General features: G+C 40.4%; 1 protein-coding gene across 1 annotated transcript in view; it reads left to right on the top strand.

Annotated features, from left to right (window-relative positions):
- The first annotated feature begins 13,574 nt into the window (after positions 1–13,574).
- Positions 13,575–20,291, top strand: part of esamb (endothelial cell adhesion molecule b) — a 64,808-nt gene continuing 58,091 nt past the window's right edge. Inside the window, exon 1 of the mRNA XM_061828380.1 lies at positions 13,575–14,214. Within this exon, the coding sequence (XP_061684364.1) occupies positions 13,629–14,214 (586 nt within the window). The 5' untranslated portion in view covers positions 13,575–13,628. The remainder of the gene's footprint in view (positions 14,215–20,291) is intronic.

Raw genomic sequence — 20,291 nt, 5'->3', positions numbered from 1 at the left:
CACACGACAAAAAGAGGATTATGTTAACTGGTTAACCGGAGCAGGAACGGTCAACAGCGCACTCGCTATGAATAATTAACCTGAAAGGCATTGCGCAATTAATGCAAGTTACACTGTATTCTTAATTTTCAAATTAAAAATGTAAAAATTTAATAAATCTTGTACAAGTGAAATTAACAAAAATAGTATGGCAACAGTAAAATTCTGCATTTCTTTGCTCTTTTATGGAACTCCACCGCCACTGTGCATTGTGTCATTGCTTGCTTCGTGTCTGTAACAAAGAGTGATTCAGGTGAACAAAATTTGGTCTTTGTTCAAACCACTAGCTGTAAATCAACAATTAGTGAGCAACGTAGATAATGGAATAAATAAATTCTAATGATTTGAAGAATTTACCATAGTCTTATTATTGTCACTGACCACCGCGCGGCTGGACAGTGTTTCCAATTGCCTCCGATATCAACACTGATAATAAAGAGAGACATGCAAATGGCTAAATCACTCCATCTAACAGTTAATCTGTGCCGATTTGCATAGAAAAGCCGTTAGGTCAGGAAAGACTAAATGTCTAAATTGAGGGCAACTCATTCTTATTAAAAGCTAATGAATGTTCTTTTCCCTATGGTTACAATACGGTTTGCTATTTCGGTGCTGCTAACTAGTTAAGACTTTAATGAATAATAGCATGAATACAAAGATAAGTGAGGCAGACACGAACAGATGGCATCTACGGGCTAAGTGAGACAAAGGTAGCTAATTTGTATAGAAAGGGCAACAGATAAGGAATATAAACTAGCTATGATCTAATTAAGATTAGCATTGAAGCAATCTCGTTTATACAAGGCTAACAGACATAACTAGAGGCTAAATCACTGCCAGTATAAGATAAAAGGAGCTAATTGATACAAAATCACATCCAATAGAAGTCACACACCTTCGGGTTGAGAACGCGGCCGCCATTTTGTTTTGGGGAATTCAAGTAAACTGTCACGTCCCATTGGAACGAGAGTAGGACCCAAATGCAGGACTCGGAAGATGCCAGGTAGTTCAAGGAGACACGTTTATTATATGCAGAGGTCGGGGATCGAGCAGGCAGTCCGGTGCAGCAGCGGTAGTTGGGACGTCGGGGGAAGAGAGCAGGTGAGCGGGCAGGCAGGAGTCGGTACACAGGAGAACAATCAAAGCAGGCAGAAGTAACGAAGGAGTCCGGCTTCCAAGGTTGGTCGGAGAACGGACGAAGGTCGGTACACACAGGTTCGATCAGGGATACCGGAGCACACGAACGGGACATGAAGATCAACGAACTGGCGCCGGCCAGTTGTCATCGCGGTCATATAAATCCACAGCATAATCAGGCTGCATGAGGCGCAGGCGTGCACCTACCAATCAGCGCACCCGCACAGCTCGTGCTGGAGCGGCAGGATCATGACATAAACAAACCGTAACTAAGCGGAGCTGTTAGCAACCAAACGGCGACAACTGTGGCTGTCTCGTATTAGTAGAGCCGCTCGAGCAGCCAAGTCATTCCCTTATGTCAGCGTTTGCTCGGCACATTTTGTTCTTGGTAAGTATTGGATACCTTTTAGAATTTCACACCTACTTAGCAATAACTAAGTTCTGTGAAGGAGAAGTATTTGTTAGGGCCAGTGGGCGACATAATACGTGTGAATGCAATGCATCTCTCCAAAATCTGTATTTTTTGTTTTAATATGATGCGTTTCCAAAAACGAGTTACCGCACCTCTAGCTGTTTCGTGAGTTGAGTTAAAAATGTAGCCATGGAAGTGGAGAAAGAGGAGCGGGCGCCACTTGGGACTCGTCCCGGTCGTACCCCTCTCACTCCCTCTCGGTAACAAAAACGAAAAAATAATAATCTACACCTCCCTTGTTGGTATAATAAACATAATTGAACACAACACTGACTGTAATCACGCGGTACATCTTTAAATTCCATTGTGCGGTCCACTCACCTTAGCAGTGGGCTTACAATGGATACCGCCGTATGACGAACCCCGCCATTGATGAATTGGTTGTAGACCTCCAGACCTTTGTAATTCTTTAGTTGGTCCACGGTATAAGCGGTTGTTGAGAAGAGGAGGTAGTGGACGATGTCTGGATAGGTTACCGACGCCCACATTCGTGTGCTCCATTTGTGTTTCTCCAAGGTGTATGGGTCGATATTGTCGATCAAAGCACACTTCTTCCCGTCACGGTTTTTTGAAACGACATCTAATGAGCCCCGATAACTTTCCAAAGTCTTTTTAGCCATCCTGCGTCACTTTTAACAGCCGTACGAACATTTGTGTAACTCCAAAAGCAGATGTACTAACCAGTTGTACTGTCTACTTCTAGCTAGTAGGTTGTAATTTACTTGAGCAAGCACATTAGCTTGGTCAAGTGCTAATGAGTCAAGAATTTAATACAGCATTAAAAGCTAAAGTGTTAATACCAGAGTAACAGATGCTAACTGGAAGGAACTAGATGAAGTAGTTCTGAGCATCCCAGACAGCGAGAGAGTTGTGATTGGTGCAGATTGTAATGGACATATTGGTAAAGGAAACAGGGGCGATGAAGAAGTGATGGGTAAGTACGGCATCCAGGAAAGGAACTTTGAAGGGCAGATGGTGGTGGACTTTGCAAAAAGGATGGAGATGGCTGTAGTGAACACTTATTTCCAGAAGAGGGAGGAACACATAGTGACCTACAAGAGCGGAGGTAGAACCATGCAGGTAGATTATATTTTGTGCAGACGATGTAATCTGAAGGAGGTTACTGACTGTAAAGTAGTGATAGGGGAGAGTGTAGCTCGACAGCATAGGATGGTAGTGTGTAGGATGACTCTGGTGGTGGGTAGGAAGATTAAGAAGACAAAGGTAGAGCAGAGAACCATGTGGTGGAAGCTGAGAAAGGAAGAATGTTGTGCGGCCTTCCGGAAAGAGGTGAGACAGGCTCTCGATGGACAACCGAAGCTCCCGGAAGACTGGACGACGACAGCCAAGGTGATCAGAGAGACAGGCAGGAGAGTACTTGGTGTGTCATCTGGTAGGAAAGGGGAGAAGGAGACTTGGTGGTGGAACCCCAAAATACAGGGAGTAATACAAGGAAAGAGATTAGCGAAGAAGAAGTGGGATACTGAGAGGACTGAGGAGAGGCGAAAGGAGTACATCGAGATGTGACGTAGGGCAAAGGTAGAGGTGGCAAAGGCTAAACAAGAGGCATATGAAGACATGTACACCAGGTTGGACACGAAAGAAGGAGAAAAGGATCTCTACGGGTTGGCCAGACAGAGGGATAGAGATGGGAAGGATGTGCAGCAGGTTAGGGTGATTAAGGATAGAGATGGAAATGTGTTGACTGGTGCCAGTAGTGTGCTAAATAGATGGAAAGAATACTTTGAGAAGTTGATGAATGAAGAAAATGAGAGAGAAGGAAGAGTTGAAGAGGCAAGAGTGAAGGACCAGGAAGTGGAAATGATTACTAAGGGGGAAGTCAGAAAGGCACTACAACGGATGAAAACTGGAAAGGCAGTTGGTCCTGATGACATACCGGTAGAGGTATGGAAGCAATTTGGAGAGATGGCTGTGGAGTTTTTGACCAACTTATTCAACAGAATACTAGCGGGCGAAAAGATGCCTGAAGAATGGAGGAAAAGTGTTCTAGTTCCCATTTTTAAGAACAAAGGGGATGTTCAGAGCTGTGGGAACTATAGAGGAATAAAGTTGATGAGCCACACAATGAAGTTATGGGAAAGAGTAGTGGAGGCTAGACTCAGGACAGAAGTAAGTATCTGCGAGCAACAGTATGGTTTCATGCCTAGAAAGAGTACCACAGATGCATTATTTGCCTTGAGGATGCTCGTGGAAAAGTACAGAGAAGGTCAGAAGGAGCTACATTGCGTCTTTGTGGACCTAGAGAAAGCCTATGACAGAGTACCAAGAGAGGAACTGTGGTACTGCATGCGTAAGTCTGGTGTGGCAGAGAAGTATGTTAAAATAGTACAGGACATGTATGATGGCAGCAGAACAATGGTGAGGTGTGCCTTAGGTGTGACAGAGGAATTTAAGGTGGAGGTGGGACTGCATCAGGGATCAGCTCTGAGCCCCTTCCTATTTGCAGTGGTAATGGATAGGCGGACAGATGAGGTTAGACTGGAATCCCCTTGGACCATGATGTTCGCAGATGATATTGTCATATGCAGTGAAAGCAGGGAGCATGCAGAGGAACAATTGGAAAGATGGAGACATGCACTGGAAAGGAGAGGAATGAAGATTAGCCGAAGTAAAACAGAATATATGTGCGTGAATGAGAAAAGTGGAGGGGGAAGAGTGAGGCTACAGGGAGAAGAGATAGCGAGGGTGGATGACTTCAAATACTTGGGGTCAACAATCCAGAGCAATGGTGAGTGTGGTAAGGAAGTGAAGAAACGGGTCCAAGCAGGTTGGAACAGCTGGCGAAAGGTGTCTGGTGTGTTATGTGACAGAAGAGTGTCTGCTAGGATGAAGAGCAAAGTTTACAAAACAGTGGTGAGGCCGGCCATGATGTACGGATTAGAGACGGTGGCACTGAAGAAACAACAGGAATCTGAACTGGAGGTGGCAGAAATGAAGATGTTGAGGTTCTCGCTCAGAGTGACCAGGTTGGATAGGATTAGAAATGAGCTCATTAGAGGGACAGCCAAAGCTGGATGTTTTGGAGACAAGATTCGAGAGAGCAGACTTCGATGGTTTGGACATGTTCAGAGGCGAGAGAGTGAGTATATTGGTAGAAGGATGCTGAGGATGAAGCTCCCAGGCAAAAGAGCGAGAGGAAGACCAAAGAGAAGGTTTATGGATGTGGTGAGGGAAGACATGAGGGCAGTTGGGGTTAGAGAGGAAGATGCAGGAGATAGGCTAAGATGGCAAAAGATGACACGCTGTGGCGACCCCTAACGGGACAAGCCGAAAGGAAAAGAAGAAGAACAGATGCTAACTCAAGGCTGCATCGGCACTATTAGGAATCCATAATTAGGCCAACTCATTATTAGGGGACACTACCTAAAGTGCTTGTGCTAAATCTGCATAGTAATGGCAAAGACTCGGGGAAATGAACTTCTTGTTCTGTCGGATTTGAAATGAGTGACATTTGGCTGAAGTGATTTCCACTTGGCAGATCGACTCATCTATCTGGTGTTGCAAAGATTGCAAAAAAAAAAAAAAAGGGGGGGGGGAGTCATATTCAGTTCTGAAACGTTCATAACGGTTGATTGCTTGGTGTAAATTGCCACTTAGCTCTGAGAGCCCGTCTTTGTTTTTTGTTTTTTTATTGGAGCATTTCATCACAGCCCCGAAGGCTCTTTGTCTCAGCTACACGTTTCTGATAATAATATTCCAGCAAGCCTCATTGCTTATGTCTGTTCCTCTTTGTACATTCCACACTAATGTTATGTATTGTTCTAATTATTGCTCTCCAAAGCGTCACATGCGTGTGATTCCGGCTGAGGCTCTGGAAGGCCCTCTGCTGACTGGAAGCAGAAGTGCAACTCTTTCCATTGGAGGGTGCAGCAAGTGGCAAGTCACCGCTGTTCATTTGATTCATTAAATCAAGATGTGCTTCCTCCCCCAAGGAGCAAGGCATTCAATTGCTCTTTTACAAGTTTAATATTTTTGACTTTCTTTACAATAAGTAGAACCAAAAGCTTCCGTTCAACGTTAAGCAAGCAGGGAATTTAGACCTCGAGAAAACATTCCGGGATCAAATTTGTTTGAGCCACACAAACTTTAAACTTTAATGAAAGCATCATGCCAGTAAACACGAAAATCGACGATTTCTTTTGTGTTGAAAGGATATTAAGGATTTGGCAGTGTTTGTAATTAAGTATGTTTCTTTAAATGTTTACAACAGGGGTCACACCCCCCAACCACCATGTGTTCCCAATTCTGAACTTCACTGTGATGGTGTCCATTATCATATCCATTCATTCGTTCATTCCTTTATTTTCTATACTGCTCATCTTCACAGGGGTTGCGGGTATGCCGGAGCCTTGTACCTCTTAATTCAAGGTCTTTTTGGAGCTCTCCACAAGTGATCCTTGGCTCTTGGACAATTCTTCTGATGATTCTTTGCACTTCTCTGTCAGAAATCTTGCCATGAGCACCCTTCTTTGTAATATTCAATCTAACCATCCGATTCTTTTTTTTTTTTTTTTTTTTTTTTTGCCTATGAGTGGCATGTATATTTCTTCTCTCAAAGTCTTCTTTGTGATACCTTGACCTCAGCTGTTTGAAGGTGACTGATGTCTGTGGGTGTTGCTTCACAACTCTCATAATGTTTGTCATCAACCTGTTTGAAGTCCGTTGCGTACTTTGCATACGAGTATATTTTTTTTCTTTTTCAGGACATTCCTAATTGTTATGTCGGTTATGCCCATCCATGCAACAGCTCTGATCAATTTTTCCTCTTCTCTCAGCTTCAAGATGGTTAGCTTTTCTGCCATAGACAACTCTCTGGTCATCATGGTTGCTTAACAGCAAAAGCATTTTTCACAGGTTAAAGCCAAAGCCAAAAACAAGTTCTCACTAATGTTTAAGTCATTGATACAAAACGCCTAAGCAACTAGAAAGACCCGTCAGTGACATTCAAATATTTTTGCTCACTTGAAAAGTGTAACACAAACATGGGTTCGGTCATGAACAAGACTTGGCCACTGCCAAGAGGGGCGTGGCCATGCCACTGCTCTGGGCGGTGACAGCTGTTTCACATTGGGATTGTACTTAGAGAGGCATTTAAGTTTGAGTTTTTGTCACTACCATTTGCCAGTTCGTTCCCTTGCGTTAGTGAGTTGCATTCACTGCCTGTGGAACTCTCTGCTCTATGTGTAAGTTTGAGTAAACTTAGTCACAGCGATTCTGTGATTTTTGGTTTGATCCTGTCTTGTTGAGTTCTTAGTTTGCCTCATAGTCATCGGACCTTGCTGCATGTCTTTTGGATCCTGCCTAGCCTCGCGTGTCTGTACCTCTGCTTTGTCGGACTGCTATGACACAGTTTCCGGAATAGACTACATTGAACATTATGCCTCTGCCTCAAAGTCCTGCGTTTGGGACTGCCCCCGTACCAGGGGTTTGTGATAGGTTAAAAAAAAAAAAGGTGCTCTGTCCAGAGTTGTGTTATACATCTAGATGTAAATACCATGAAATAACAGCTGACATTCTAAACTTGGCCTCAAATTCATCTTTTGAAATAAAACCCAAATGTCTTCAGTGTACAACAACAAAAATAAATAAATATACCTTGCCATTCCAATACTTTTAGAAGGAACTTCATATTTTTTCAGTGAGTCGCGTCGAATGTCCCTTTTTGAAAGTCTGTAAAATCTAATTCTCCGAAAACACAGTGTTCCCGCCAAGATTCGCCTCTCAGGACTTTTTTTTTTTTTTTTTTTTGCCTGAAAGACGAGAATGAACACGTACTGGTCGACATCATCTGCGTCGATCCCCATGTCCCGGTTCAACTAGGTCCTCTCACTCTTCACTTTTCATCTTCGTCTCCTGAATGCAATCTCCTGCTAAAATGACAGCGGCGGAACCAGACATGGAGCAAAGCAGCCACAATAAGAGCATGGCGGCATATTTTTAATACACTTTCAGAGGAAGCACGGAACAGTCCGATCTCACAGTGACAAGAACCTTTCCGGCGTAACGTCACGCGTATTTGTGGAAAAAGATGAAGTTTTTTGTAGTAATTTGAATGTGTGAAAACTAGTTATCATGATCACTGAGGGACTGGACTGGGATTAATGTACAGATGTGGATTTGGTTTTGACAATGAAAGGATGTACTAGAACAAGAGGGTTCTGGTGAAGGGACGTGGAAGATCTTTTTTTCTTCTCTCTTGAGGCTTCTTCATTTTAGTGTGAACAAATTGAACTCTCCAAAAGCTGTAGTAGCACAAAGAATATTTTTTTCTTATTTCAAGTCAGTTGCTCTAAGGTAATAAATATTCAATCATGAGCCCAATGAACCGAAATACCAAAGTTCAGTTCTGATGCACAAAGGTTGTGAAAGGAATAGTCCACTGAACAATAAAAAGCCTTAATCAGATAGGTCTTGTCATATGTACCGTACCTTGAAAAATAGAGGTTAATCCGATATTTAATGGTGTTTTGAAAGATTATTATCGGCAATTACGAATTTTCACGGGCACCGCCATTTTGGTGAGTCACATGACTTAAAAGAAGGAAGTGACGTCTCCTGCGTACCTCCTCTACGCAAACACAGTCGCGGGCTCCGCTGATTTTTTTTTTTTCGGCTTTATCCTCATCTGCTGAAGAAATAGCAGCATCGGTTGATCAGGAAGACGGAGGAATATGTCCATACAGATTTGAACCTATAAATAATGGTGAATATTTGGATGGATATTCGGAAAGGAATGACGCGGAGTCTGACTAGCTAACTAACCACAGGCACAAAACTCTCGAACGCTGATCGTGTCGGCACAATAATTGCAGAAACTTTTGACAAAGGTCGCTCAAAGAAAAAAATCTGAGTACCGAAGTTTTCAACAAGAATGGAGAGCCTTTGTGGAGAGGGAGGGTTCTGCTCTGATCAGATGGGGAGTATGCCAGAGCATTCGTACTTGACGTTGCCAATCAACATTTTGCCAACTTTGCATAAAGACAAGATAATCAAACGAATAAAAGACATGCCTTTGTCGGCAAGATCTGTTCACAAACGTACCATTACGATGGCAAATCAAATTGAATTACATTCACGATAAACGGATGGAAGTCTCAACGCCTGCATGACGTATGAAAGCACAAGAAGTCGCATTAATGGAAAGAAGTACTTTTGCCATCATTGGTTAGCAACATCATAACAATGTTATTTAAAAGAATTCAGTGACTTATTGTACTCTAAAAGTGTTGGTGTTAAATAAACGCGCAAATACACCTGTACATATGTCAAATGGCTCAGGGCGACCACACTTCGCTAGCCACTGGGTCCTTAAATGTTTCTTTTTCTTACTGGGCAGAATATGCCACTGAGCCTTCCTCTGATTATTTCTATCCGAATTATGGCAAAAATTTCGCGAGACAGTAGGGCATTTTCACGTGTCCAATGGTGGTGGTACTGCATGTGTTAATGCTACAAATAGGCAATGATTTGTTTGTTCACGCACAGGATACGACGTCACATCCGCGCAAGTAGGACATGTGACTCGCAAAATGGCGACGCAAATGAAAATTCGTAATTGCTGATAAAAATCTTAATCTTAATATAGAAACGCCACTAAATGATATCTGATTAACCTCCAATTTTCAAGGTACAGGACGTGACCTATCAGATTAAGGCTTTTCATTGTTCAGCGGAGTATTCCTTTAAGGGGGAAGCTCGCACTGGGAACTCTCATTAAAAGTGCATATAATACTGTGTACATCAAACACCATTATTACCCCCCCCCCCAAAAAAAAGTGAGGGTTAGTGAAAATTTGCAACAAACATAATCTTTAAAACGGTTCACATAAGATTTGTTAAATTAAACTATGCAAAATGATTTGAGAGTTCACTGTTGCGTCAGGATGCCAAACAGAAAAAGGGAAACTCAGTTTATTTGTCTGAAGTTCACCAATTTATCAGAGCATGTTTAATGTTCTCTTTTTATTTACTTGCTCTTATTTTGAAATGCAGCCTACTTTTATTGAGTAAATGAGACAATGTTATATAGCTGTGCTCATATGTTTGATCACCAGGACAAAATTAATAAGATGTGTACAATTGTTTATCATGCTCTAGTGTCACTATATCAGTGGTGTAAAAGAACATCAACAATGATATTGATTATTGTGAAAGTTTGTGTCAAAATATATAGTTTTTTTAATTGTAATAGTGGCAGGCCCAACTAAACCTAATATATTGATAAATCCCAATAACAATGAATAACATGAGAATATTGTAGGAACAGTATAAAAGATTTAAGAGAGTAACAACTGTAATAAAAATCTACATTATAGTGGAACTGCGAAGGAAGAAGTGCGATGTAGTGAAGGATGATAGTACTGTATGTGTTTTCTGTGACAGAACGTTGCAGGGACTCATTGCTCCATGGCTGGGCCTCATTGTTTCTATGACATGTGCATCCTGGGACTCAGATAAAATGAGCCATGGTAGCTGTACTTCGTTAGTTATTCCTTAAGTGCGTAGGAGTGAAAATTTTCACACTTTACAGGAAACGTGTGTCTCTTTGATTTCACGAAAGGATAACTGCGATCTTTTCCACAGGACATGCAACCCAATCTATAAATACCAGAATTTTAATGCCACTTATCCGCATGAAACCTTTTGAAATCATGACAACACTTTTCCTCCATCGAGTTGATTTTTTTTAAAGGTTAATTTACGGCCTGAGCTTATCAGTAAAGAGCAGATAACAGTAAACTGCGTCAAAGCACTTTCACTGAAATATTTCGTGTGTTTGCAGAACGCTTTAGATGATGAAAATATGAGGCAATGCTATGTAATAATTATGATTTGGTGAACGTAAACACGAGAGATGATGTTAGATTAATCTCATATGGATGTTTTGTGGATGCAGGAGGAAACTGAAGTACCTGGACAAGACTCATTTGAGATTTGAACCCACTTCTCCCGACTTGCTGACCATTTTACACACAAATATTTTTGCAGCAGCAACTTGCAGTCACTATTTTCATTCTATTGTTTGTTTTTGTGCAATAGTGCCACCATAAAAGTCTGGGAGACGAGCCCAATAAAAATCTGAAAAAAAAAAAATGGAATTCTTTCGTGAGAATCTCAGAAACAAAATATTACAGACAAGGAAGCATTTAAATGTGTCCTTTTTGGAATTGATGGAATATGCCGGGAATCATTAAAGCATATAATAACATCCCTTAAGGCTCCTAATATCAATTAATGTCATTTATTGATATCCTGATTTGTCCATAGTATACAAAGCTATTGATTCACTCACTTGCTTTAGCTCAATATCCTGTCAAAACATGCTGCTGTGTTAAGTTTTTAAATCCGAGATATAAAAGCTATCATCCATTTGCTGAGCAACTTATCCTCACAAGCGTTGTGAAATGCAACATCTAATTAGGTCCATTACAAGAGCTGGATCCAAAATTCAGCCCGTACAAGTTTTGTCTGGGACACTGTCAGAGAGGTATTCATAAATATATACAATGATGATTTCATGGGAGAATTGAAAGTTTCCTGCAAATAACTGGTGACCAGTACAGGGTGAACCCCGCCTCTCGGTGGAAATCAGTTGGAATCGGCTCCAGCTCACCAGTGAAACTCGTGCAGACAAGATAAGCCCTATAGAAACTGCAATAATCGATTCTCTTATTATGCAAAAGTGCCACAACAGACCATCAAAGTGTTGTTACAGCTGACGACCGCTAGAGAGCAGAAAAGATCAACAACACCATCGTCACTTGCCGGTTATTACACTGTAGTAGGCATTGTAACTGTGAAACTGCACAAACAGCAAAGAGGAAAGTACTGTAACACAAAAAAAAGGCCTTGTGGAGTGAACTCCCCCCACCTGGCAGCATCACACATAACAAAAATCTGACAATGGATGCATTCAGAAGCACAAAACCCACACTTGCAAATATGAAATCCTCCTCTTGCTGGATTCATTCCCTCAAACCTGAAAAGACACTTTTTTTTTTTTTTTTTTTTTTTTTTTGCCACCGAGGGTACCTGAACGAGCTTTATCCAAGCAATCAATTATTAATGCACATATTCTATGCATTTATTCTTGTGCAACACTCACAATAACATGGATGTGAAGGCATTTCCAACAAGAAATGCACATTTAAAACAGGACAGTCTGCTTATTTTTGGTACCGGTCCAGTCAGATGCATCATAATTTTGGTGTAATAACATAAAACAGCACTCAAACACTTCGACACAGTGTCACTATGACACAGTGTCTGTGAACAATATACAAAATACAATAATATCAATAAATATTGAAGCTGATATGACACATATTTTCACTACATACTGTATATCCACAAAAGCATATTATGTGTTGCTATGGTGATGAATAAAATACACAATGCTTAATACCATGCGTTCAAGACGTTGTAGTAAAAACGGAACACTGACAAGAATAATGCATTCAATATATAGTACAGTAATCCATTGTTTATGGCAATGTAAAAATCTGCAAAGTAGTGACCAGACACAATTTTTACCATCAAAACATAATTCAAAGCTTTTTGAAACTCCCTCAACATTAATTCATATTCCTTTTGACCTCTACCATATTCTTGGAAACACTCTATCCTCTTAAACACCTTTCACATTCTTAAACATACAATATTGCACAGTAATACTGTACATCATGTACATTTGATGTGTAATATACGTTGAAGTACATTTTTAATTTTGTAAAGGATTTGTTTTAGTCTAGGAAGCATGTTTTGAGGCGGGGGGTCAGCCAGGAAGGCAAGGCAAAAAACGTGGAGAATCCCAGCAGCAAAATCTCAAAATATTTAATTCCTAGAAAAGACAACTAAACAAAGTTAAAGAAAAAAAAAACCTATATACAAAACATTACTGGTGATATAACTGGCGGGGATACACAATGACATGCGCAAAAAAAAAAAAAAAAAGCTAAATTCAAACGTTGATAAGCCAATTACAAGGAACACCATCTTGATCCTCCCAAAAGAACCGTGCCGACCTACGCGGTAATCGTCAGTTTTGTGGCTGTGAGAAAACATTCCAAAGGTAAGTTTGAAAGATTTACTTTGACACTGTTAAAGTTTGTTTGGAAAGTTTTTTTTTTTCTGATGAGCTTAATTCACTTCAACAAAGTTTTGTTTACGGTTGTTGTTCACGGTTTTTCGCAAAAAAAAAAAAAGATGCCAATATTTTCCCAAACTTCATCAGTAGATCAACAAGAAAACACATTTTCTGTGAAATTTTTGATGAATTTCATAGTAGAAAACTTGAAAATTGAATTTGATTTTCACATGCGAGGAAAGAAGTTTAAATTTTGTGTCTTTTATAGGACATCACAGAGACAACAAATGAACAATGCGTTGAGCATGTATTTTCCCATTGCGATTCCTGATTTCCAAAAATATATCTAACTGACTGACTTAAAATTTAATGTTTTTATGACAAAAATGCTTAGTTTTTTCCCTATGTTATGATGATAGTGCTTCACAGCGTATTTTGGGGAAAGTTAACCTGTCACGGAAATCGGGCCCTCTGTAATATGCCAGGTTTCTTGGTAGTCAGGCTGTTACATGTCTTCATATGCCTTTTATGGTTTACCAAGTCAAATTAAAAATCCTTCATGTAACCAGAACTGAAAAAAAATGTCAAGTTCACACAACCAGTTTTAATTCTACATGTTCAAACTTTGAGGAAAATCCCCACAATAATCCAACCTATAAAGCACGTTTTGGGAGTACCAAGGTGGCGGCCAAGTGGCTTCAACCAATCTACAATCTCGATATGGATGCGCGAGCCAGTTTTTTTTATTATTTTTTTTTATTTTTTTTTTTTTTTCTTTAGATGAGTGGGAACACCTGGACGTGACGCGAGTGGCTGGAGGGAGCTGATTGGTCAACACAAAGATCACGAGACCAGGTGGAGGCAGTTAACAAAATGAGCGCAGGAGACATGGAACACATAGGGGAAGAAACGAAACAAAACAAAACAAATCAATCAGAAAGTTCCGTTGTGACGCGTATGCACTGTACAGTACTTTTAGGTTTGCAGAGGTCAAAAGTTGAACGAAGCTTTGTTGAGCTGCGGGAGGGGGCGCCACAGAGTCAGTCAACCGAGTTGGGAAGAGACTCGGCGGGGCGTCCGCGGAGCTTCTCGCTCACTCCAGCACGTGAGGTCAACCCGGCTGCACCTGTCGTGCCGCCGTCACGAAGGAGGGGAGGGGGGCGAGGAGCTTCGGGAAGGCGGGACCGGGCCACGGTACACGCCGCCGCGGTGCTCGTCGTCGCCGGCGTCGGGGAGCGAACTGCGTGCCATGTCCGCCGTGTCGCGGGAGCTCGATGGGAACGTGAGAAAAGGCTTCGTCCGGCACTCCCGCGGTGGCATCTTCCGGAGTTACCTGAGCAAGGCAGAGCGCGTGCGGTGACAACTTTCAAGAGGAGTCTTCTCCTGCATGCTGGACGTGGCGACATGGACGTGCAGGCAAGACTGCGAGCCTTCATGATGCTCTGGTGGCTTGTTCAAGGTAAGACGAGCAGATAAGTTCAAAAGCCTCCCCTCCGTTGGTTTGCGAGGAAACTGTGGCAGAAGCCAAGGTCACATGATGGTCATTAACATTTCTTCGAAAATCGTCCTTTGAGTGGACCCTTGGGGGTCAAATCATTTTTTCCCAAATCGCAATTTTTACTGAATTTGAACTAAAACATTGTTAAAGTGCAATTACAAATGTGTATAGAACATACAGTATTCTGCATACAATTTCATTTTAGAAAACAAACTTCATGGACTTATATACAGGGTGAATGTAGAGTGAACATGAATGTAAACAAAATATTTAAAAGAAATACACCAACTTAGACAAATGTACACAATATTAATTAATTTACCATGCCATTTTACATGCACATAAATGTGAGCTACGTATTTACAGTTTAATAGGCCTTCTTCACATTTGTAATGAGGGAGCGATGTACACACAGCAGAATCACAAATGTATCCTACACAAAATACAATTTTAATTCCACAAAGTGACACTAATATCAATAACAATAAACTAAATAAAATGAGTTCATCACAATATAATTTTGCAATCTTCTCATTTATATATATTTAATAAAAACAATAACATTTCACCAATTTTATGAATCATGTTCAGAATTAGTATGAATTTGCTGATATTGTCTCCTTGTTCAGGGGTTTTCGAATGATCTGGCATGGCTGGATGCCATCTCTTTATCTCCTTCTCTCATTCTTTTCCCATTTTTCTATGTCTCTCTCCATTCCCAGTTTGGGAAACGTGTATTTATTGGTTTGCGGGGGAAATATTTGTATGCACAAACATTTGTGCTTCAAGTCAAGAACGGGAGTTGAAACCTCTTGGGCAGATGCATCTACTTTGTCTTGAAGCTCAAAGGTGCAGTTACTTCCATCCTTTAGAAAGTCAAATACAGGAACAAGCGTGCCGACGAGTCATGAAATGACTTTTTTATATTGCTTTGAATTCCGCTGTGGTTGTGCCGCTTGTGTTTTAAACTTGGCGGGGGGTGGGGGTTCCTGCTTTTAAGCACACAGCAGAGGAGCACTTCTTCATCTTAAGAGGGCATAATGTTGTCTCGGCACGCTCGAATACTCCAAAAATGAATTTCAACGACGTCGAATGATGTTCCTTTATCGTCCCCGGTGAGATAGAGAATGACATAAAAGCAGAGATTTACCTGGGGGAAAAAAGAAAAAAAGCAGACATGCTCACACGGTGACTTATTTATTGCAGAGGCAGACAATGAATGCGTTATCTGATGAGGTCCTCCCTTTTTGGGTTAATAGTGGCCGCTTTATTCGTTGTATTTAGTAGACCAGAGTGATGTTGTGTCACCAAGCGAATGCAAACGTTTGCACACATTAAATCTGATTAATTTTGCCCCTCTTTCTCCTAAGCGGCTCATACTGTGTATAATTCAGGCGCTTCTCAGAGAAGCCCCGAAGGCTCCTCAAACTTGTGTGAGTCAAGTAAGCGCTGCATCCTTTTGGTGGAAATTTGGATTTAGTCAAGCGCTATTGGTGGATGTGTACTTATAGTGAACATTTACAAAACCTCAACGCACGGCCCCCTCATTTGATATACTGATAAAATATGTAATCTGTAAAAATAAGAGCAGGTTGCAAGATGATGACATGCTCCTTTCAAACTTCCATATGAGTTCCCCCCCCCCCACACACCCACAACATTAGGTACAGCTCCAGTACAATAACCTCTATCAAGATAATTCTCTCATAATAATTATTAAATCTCCAGGGGAACAGAATGTTCTTACTTTATAATGTGAAGTGAAACAACTCACTTAAGTGTATAGGAAATGTCTGTATTAGTGACGCACCAAATTTTCAATTAAAAGTAGCCCAAAAGTGCGTTTTCAGTTTTGGATCCTATACAAAATTATTTGTCTAGGGCATTTCATACACGAGGTAACTCAATGTGCTTTACATGATTAAAACCATTTGAAAACAAAGAGATAAAACATTTAAATTGGCAAAAAAACAATATAAATGACTTCGAAAAAAATATATAAAAAAAGACAAAACCACTTACAATGCAAGTAATATGATTTTTTTTTTTTTTAAAAGGGGATATACTCTATAAAGCATGGGGGGGGAAATGTTTTCAACCTGGATTTAAAAACATTCACACTTGGGGTTAATTTCACCTCTGTTGGCAATTTATACAATTTGTGTGGAGCATTATTAGCTAAATGGTGCTTCACCATGTTTGCTTTGGACTCTGCGCTCCACTATTTGACCCGAGTCTGTCGATCTCAGAGCCCTACTGGGTTAATATCCATAAGCATTTCTTTCATGTATTCAGGACATAAACAATTTAATGATCTGTAGACTAGTAGCAGAACTTTTAAATCTATTCTAAAGATGACTGGAAGCCAGTGCAAGTACTTTAGGATTGGAGTTATATGCTCTGATGGGTTTGTTCTGGTCACAACCTGAGCTACATGAATGAGCTGAAGCTGATTAATGCTCTTTTTGGGGAGTCGAGTCAGGAGACCATTACAGTAGTCAAGTCTACTTCAGATAAAAGCATGGGTGAGCTTTTCCTCGTCTGCTTGACACATATAAGCCTTCACTCTAGATATGTGTTCAAATGGTAGAAGGAAGTTTTTTGTTATTGATTTGATATGATTGTTTAAAGTAAGGTTGGAATCAATCAGAACACCATTGTTTTGGACTTGGTTTTGGTGTACAGGTTTACTAACAGTAACTCTCTTTTCTTTATTCCCCAAAACAATTCTGTTTTGTTTTGATTTCGTTGAAGAAAAATTTGGCTCATCCAGTTATTTATTTGATTTAGACAGTGGCACAAGACCTCAATTAAACTGTAGTCATCTGCATAGCTATGATGGTCAAAATTAAAGTTTTGAAGAATTTGACCCAAGGGTAGCATATACAGGCTGAACAGGAGAGGTCCAAGAACTGACCCTTGAGGGACCCCATAGGTCATTGCCATTTGTTGAGATTGAGCACTTCCAATGGTTAAAAAGTAGCTCCTTTCCTCCAGGAAGGACCTGACCCATTTAATGACCGTTCCATTTAGTCCTACCCGCGTTTCCAACCTGTTCAGCAGTATATTATGATCTGCCGTATCGAAAGCTGCGCTGAGATCCAACAAGACCAAAATCGACACCTTTCCTGAGTCAGTATTCAACCTTATCATTTAGCACTATGATAAGACCAGATTGTGTACTGTGATGAGTCGGAAACCTGATTGAAATTTGTCAAAAAGTCTATTTAAATTCAAGAATTGCTGAGTTCATTAAAAATAACTTTCTCAATAATCTTGGCTATGAACAGGAGATTTGAACTGGGTCTATCGCTTGCTAACATGGAATCGTCCAGTACTCTGTTTTTTTTTTTTTTTTTTTTTTTTTTTTTTTAGAAAAGGCTTAACAGCAGCTACATTAAGAGCTTTGGGAAACTCGCCAGACTGAAATGAGTGATTATTTGCTGCAAATCAGGGAGCACTGACTTCACGATCATTTTGAAAAAGTCAGATGGTATTGAGTCGAGGCAGCTCGTTGATGGTTTCAACTTCTGAACCGTTTTCTCTACAGTTTTTTGGTCAACTGTATCAAAATTCTGACAAGTTAATAGAAAGACTCGTGTCATTATAATAAAATGACAAAAATGTTGTGATGTATGCAAAAGTCACAACCTCGCTGTTTTCTGCTCCTTGGGTACGACTACGAGTGAATGCTTATTGCACGCTATTTTGCACCACCCCCGCTACTTCCGAGCTACATGATGGAATAAACCCACTAAAATAACATTGAAGCTATATTTTATTAACAATTATGATTGTAGGTTCATGATTGTTGAATTGAACATGATTCCGATTTATTTCTATCATATGTAATCAGTGGTGGGTAGTAATGCCCTACATTTACTCAGTTACATGTACTCAAGTAATAGTTTGGATAAATTGTACTTGTCAGAGTAGTTTTATTGAAACATACTTTTTACTTTTACTTGAGTATTTCTTCAGAAAAACAAAAAGCTTTTACTTTTGTTACAATAACTTACATGGCGTTCGCTACTTTCATTTATCAGTCATTGCGTGCGTCTATTTTTAGACTTCATTTTTTGACTTCCGCATCGGGGGCCTTTGATCCAATACACCATGATTACCACGGTGATGTTTGACTCAAGTTCACCAGTCAAATGACACAAAGTCACATGTCCACAGGCAAAGGTTTTGATTGGGCCACGCACAACTCGTGGTTTACAGACTACGAAAAATAGCTTGGACTTGCTGCGTAGTTTTATCACTGCCCAAACTTTGATGTTTCAACCCTCTTCTAACTTGAGAAACCACCTTGTGGTAAATTGTTGTTGTTGTTTTGGCTGTGCGTTCAATCTCTAGTCGGTAAACGGCTTCTTCAGTCATTTACATAACATAAGATAACCTACACAATGTTTCTAGAAGGCCCGATGCATGCTTTTTTTTTTTTTTTTTTTTTTTTCCCCCCCACTTAAAAATTTAAATGGTGGCAGGTGTGTGTTCCTTATGTTCAATTTCCAGTTTTGGCCAAGTCTTTATTTATATTTTCACAATTAAAATATAGGTTGAACATTTTACAATAAAGCAAAATTCAAGTAAAACTGCTCACGGTTTAATTGTGACTGACAGAGAAAGAATGGAGAAGGGACGATTCTTTGGGAAGACTACCTGGACATTTTCAAGATGTTTTGTACTCTTTGCTATGCCATTAACTTTGGTGTCTGGTAAACCAACTTTGTATGCAGTTGGTATTTAATTTAAATACAGCGATGCACTGAGATACAAATTCAATACGTTATGTGGCCGCTCTCGTAACTAAAAACCGTCGTATCTTGAATCATCTTTCCCTATTAAAATCAACGGAAGTAGTTATAGGGAAAGACGATTTGAGTGTTGACTGTTTTGAATGCCATTAATTGATTCCATCTGTCCGCGAAAAGTGTTACGCAGCTTTTTAAGAAATGTGATCGTGAAAATGTGCGTAAGAGTGAAATTGATCTTTCCCGGCCGGGAGCTCAGCACCCCGAAACTTCTCATCCGCCCCCGCTACGTCCGGCAAAATGTTGCATTTCCTTATCACGCTCCAGAAGCCGAACCTGCTTGACAATAACGTTACAAATGCAACATACATACATACATCCATAGCTAATTAGCGATTAAAATAAATCTTTTGATGCTCTGGCGGCGTCATGGTCCCGCTGATGAACTTGAACCAGAGTCCAGACATTTCTTGGGCGTTATATCACCATTAACACCTTTGATTATGTTTGAGTATATGCCAGCTGTGTCACATGATGGAAAGTTCAAATTTGCCCGAGGACGGTGACAAGGTGACTCCAGGCTCCCGTCTGAATGTACTGGTGTGTGAGCACAATTTCCGCGCACCCCGCTTTTTAGCGACAACGTCCCTTCTTGGGCGTTGTTATCAAGATGTTGCCGCTCGGCTGTGCCGTGGACCTCGTGTTTGCTCGTACGACGGAACCGCAACACATCCTTCCTGAGCTCTGAGGGTCATCTCATCTCATCGTGTAGGGCTTCATTAGCTAAAGTAGAAATTAGGGCCGTGTCAGAACAAAGTCCCATCAGGATGTTGTATGAGCTCACCATTTCCATTTGGACACGTTGAAATTAACCCAATGTCAAGGTTAAAGGCCTTCAAGATTTTTTTTATATGGGTTCCCAGGTGCCTCAATGTGACAATGACATGCTTTTGTGGCAAGGATAAGGAATTAGATCATACTTTACAAGCTGCTAGAGACATAACAAGAATGTTGTAGTTTTGGTTGCTTTGTCCATTTTATTGCCAAGCTGCGAAATGACACTTATCAATAAGTGTCGGGCAACGGTTATCAAGCTTTTTACCAACTAAAAAATACTTGACCCTTCAAGTATGGCCAATAAAGTAGTGTAAAATGTAGCATGTGTTTTATTCCTAAAGTATATTTGTTTTAATTCACTTTAACATGATGCAGTTTAAACATTAACACAGCGCTTAAATGTAAAAAATTAAAATCAACTGTTCTTATGATTCATTAAAAATG

Source organism: Syngnathoides biaculeatus, chromosome 8 (assembly GCF_019802595.1).
Source record: "Syngnathoides biaculeatus isolate LvHL_M chromosome 8, ASM1980259v1, whole genome shotgun sequence".
In the NCBI taxonomy this organism is placed as follows: domain Eukaryota; kingdom Metazoa; phylum Chordata; class Actinopteri; order Syngnathiformes; family Syngnathidae; genus Syngnathoides; species Syngnathoides biaculeatus.
The sequence above is the reverse complement of the archived record's forward strand: the minus strand, read 5'-3'. Positions and strand labels throughout refer to the sequence as shown.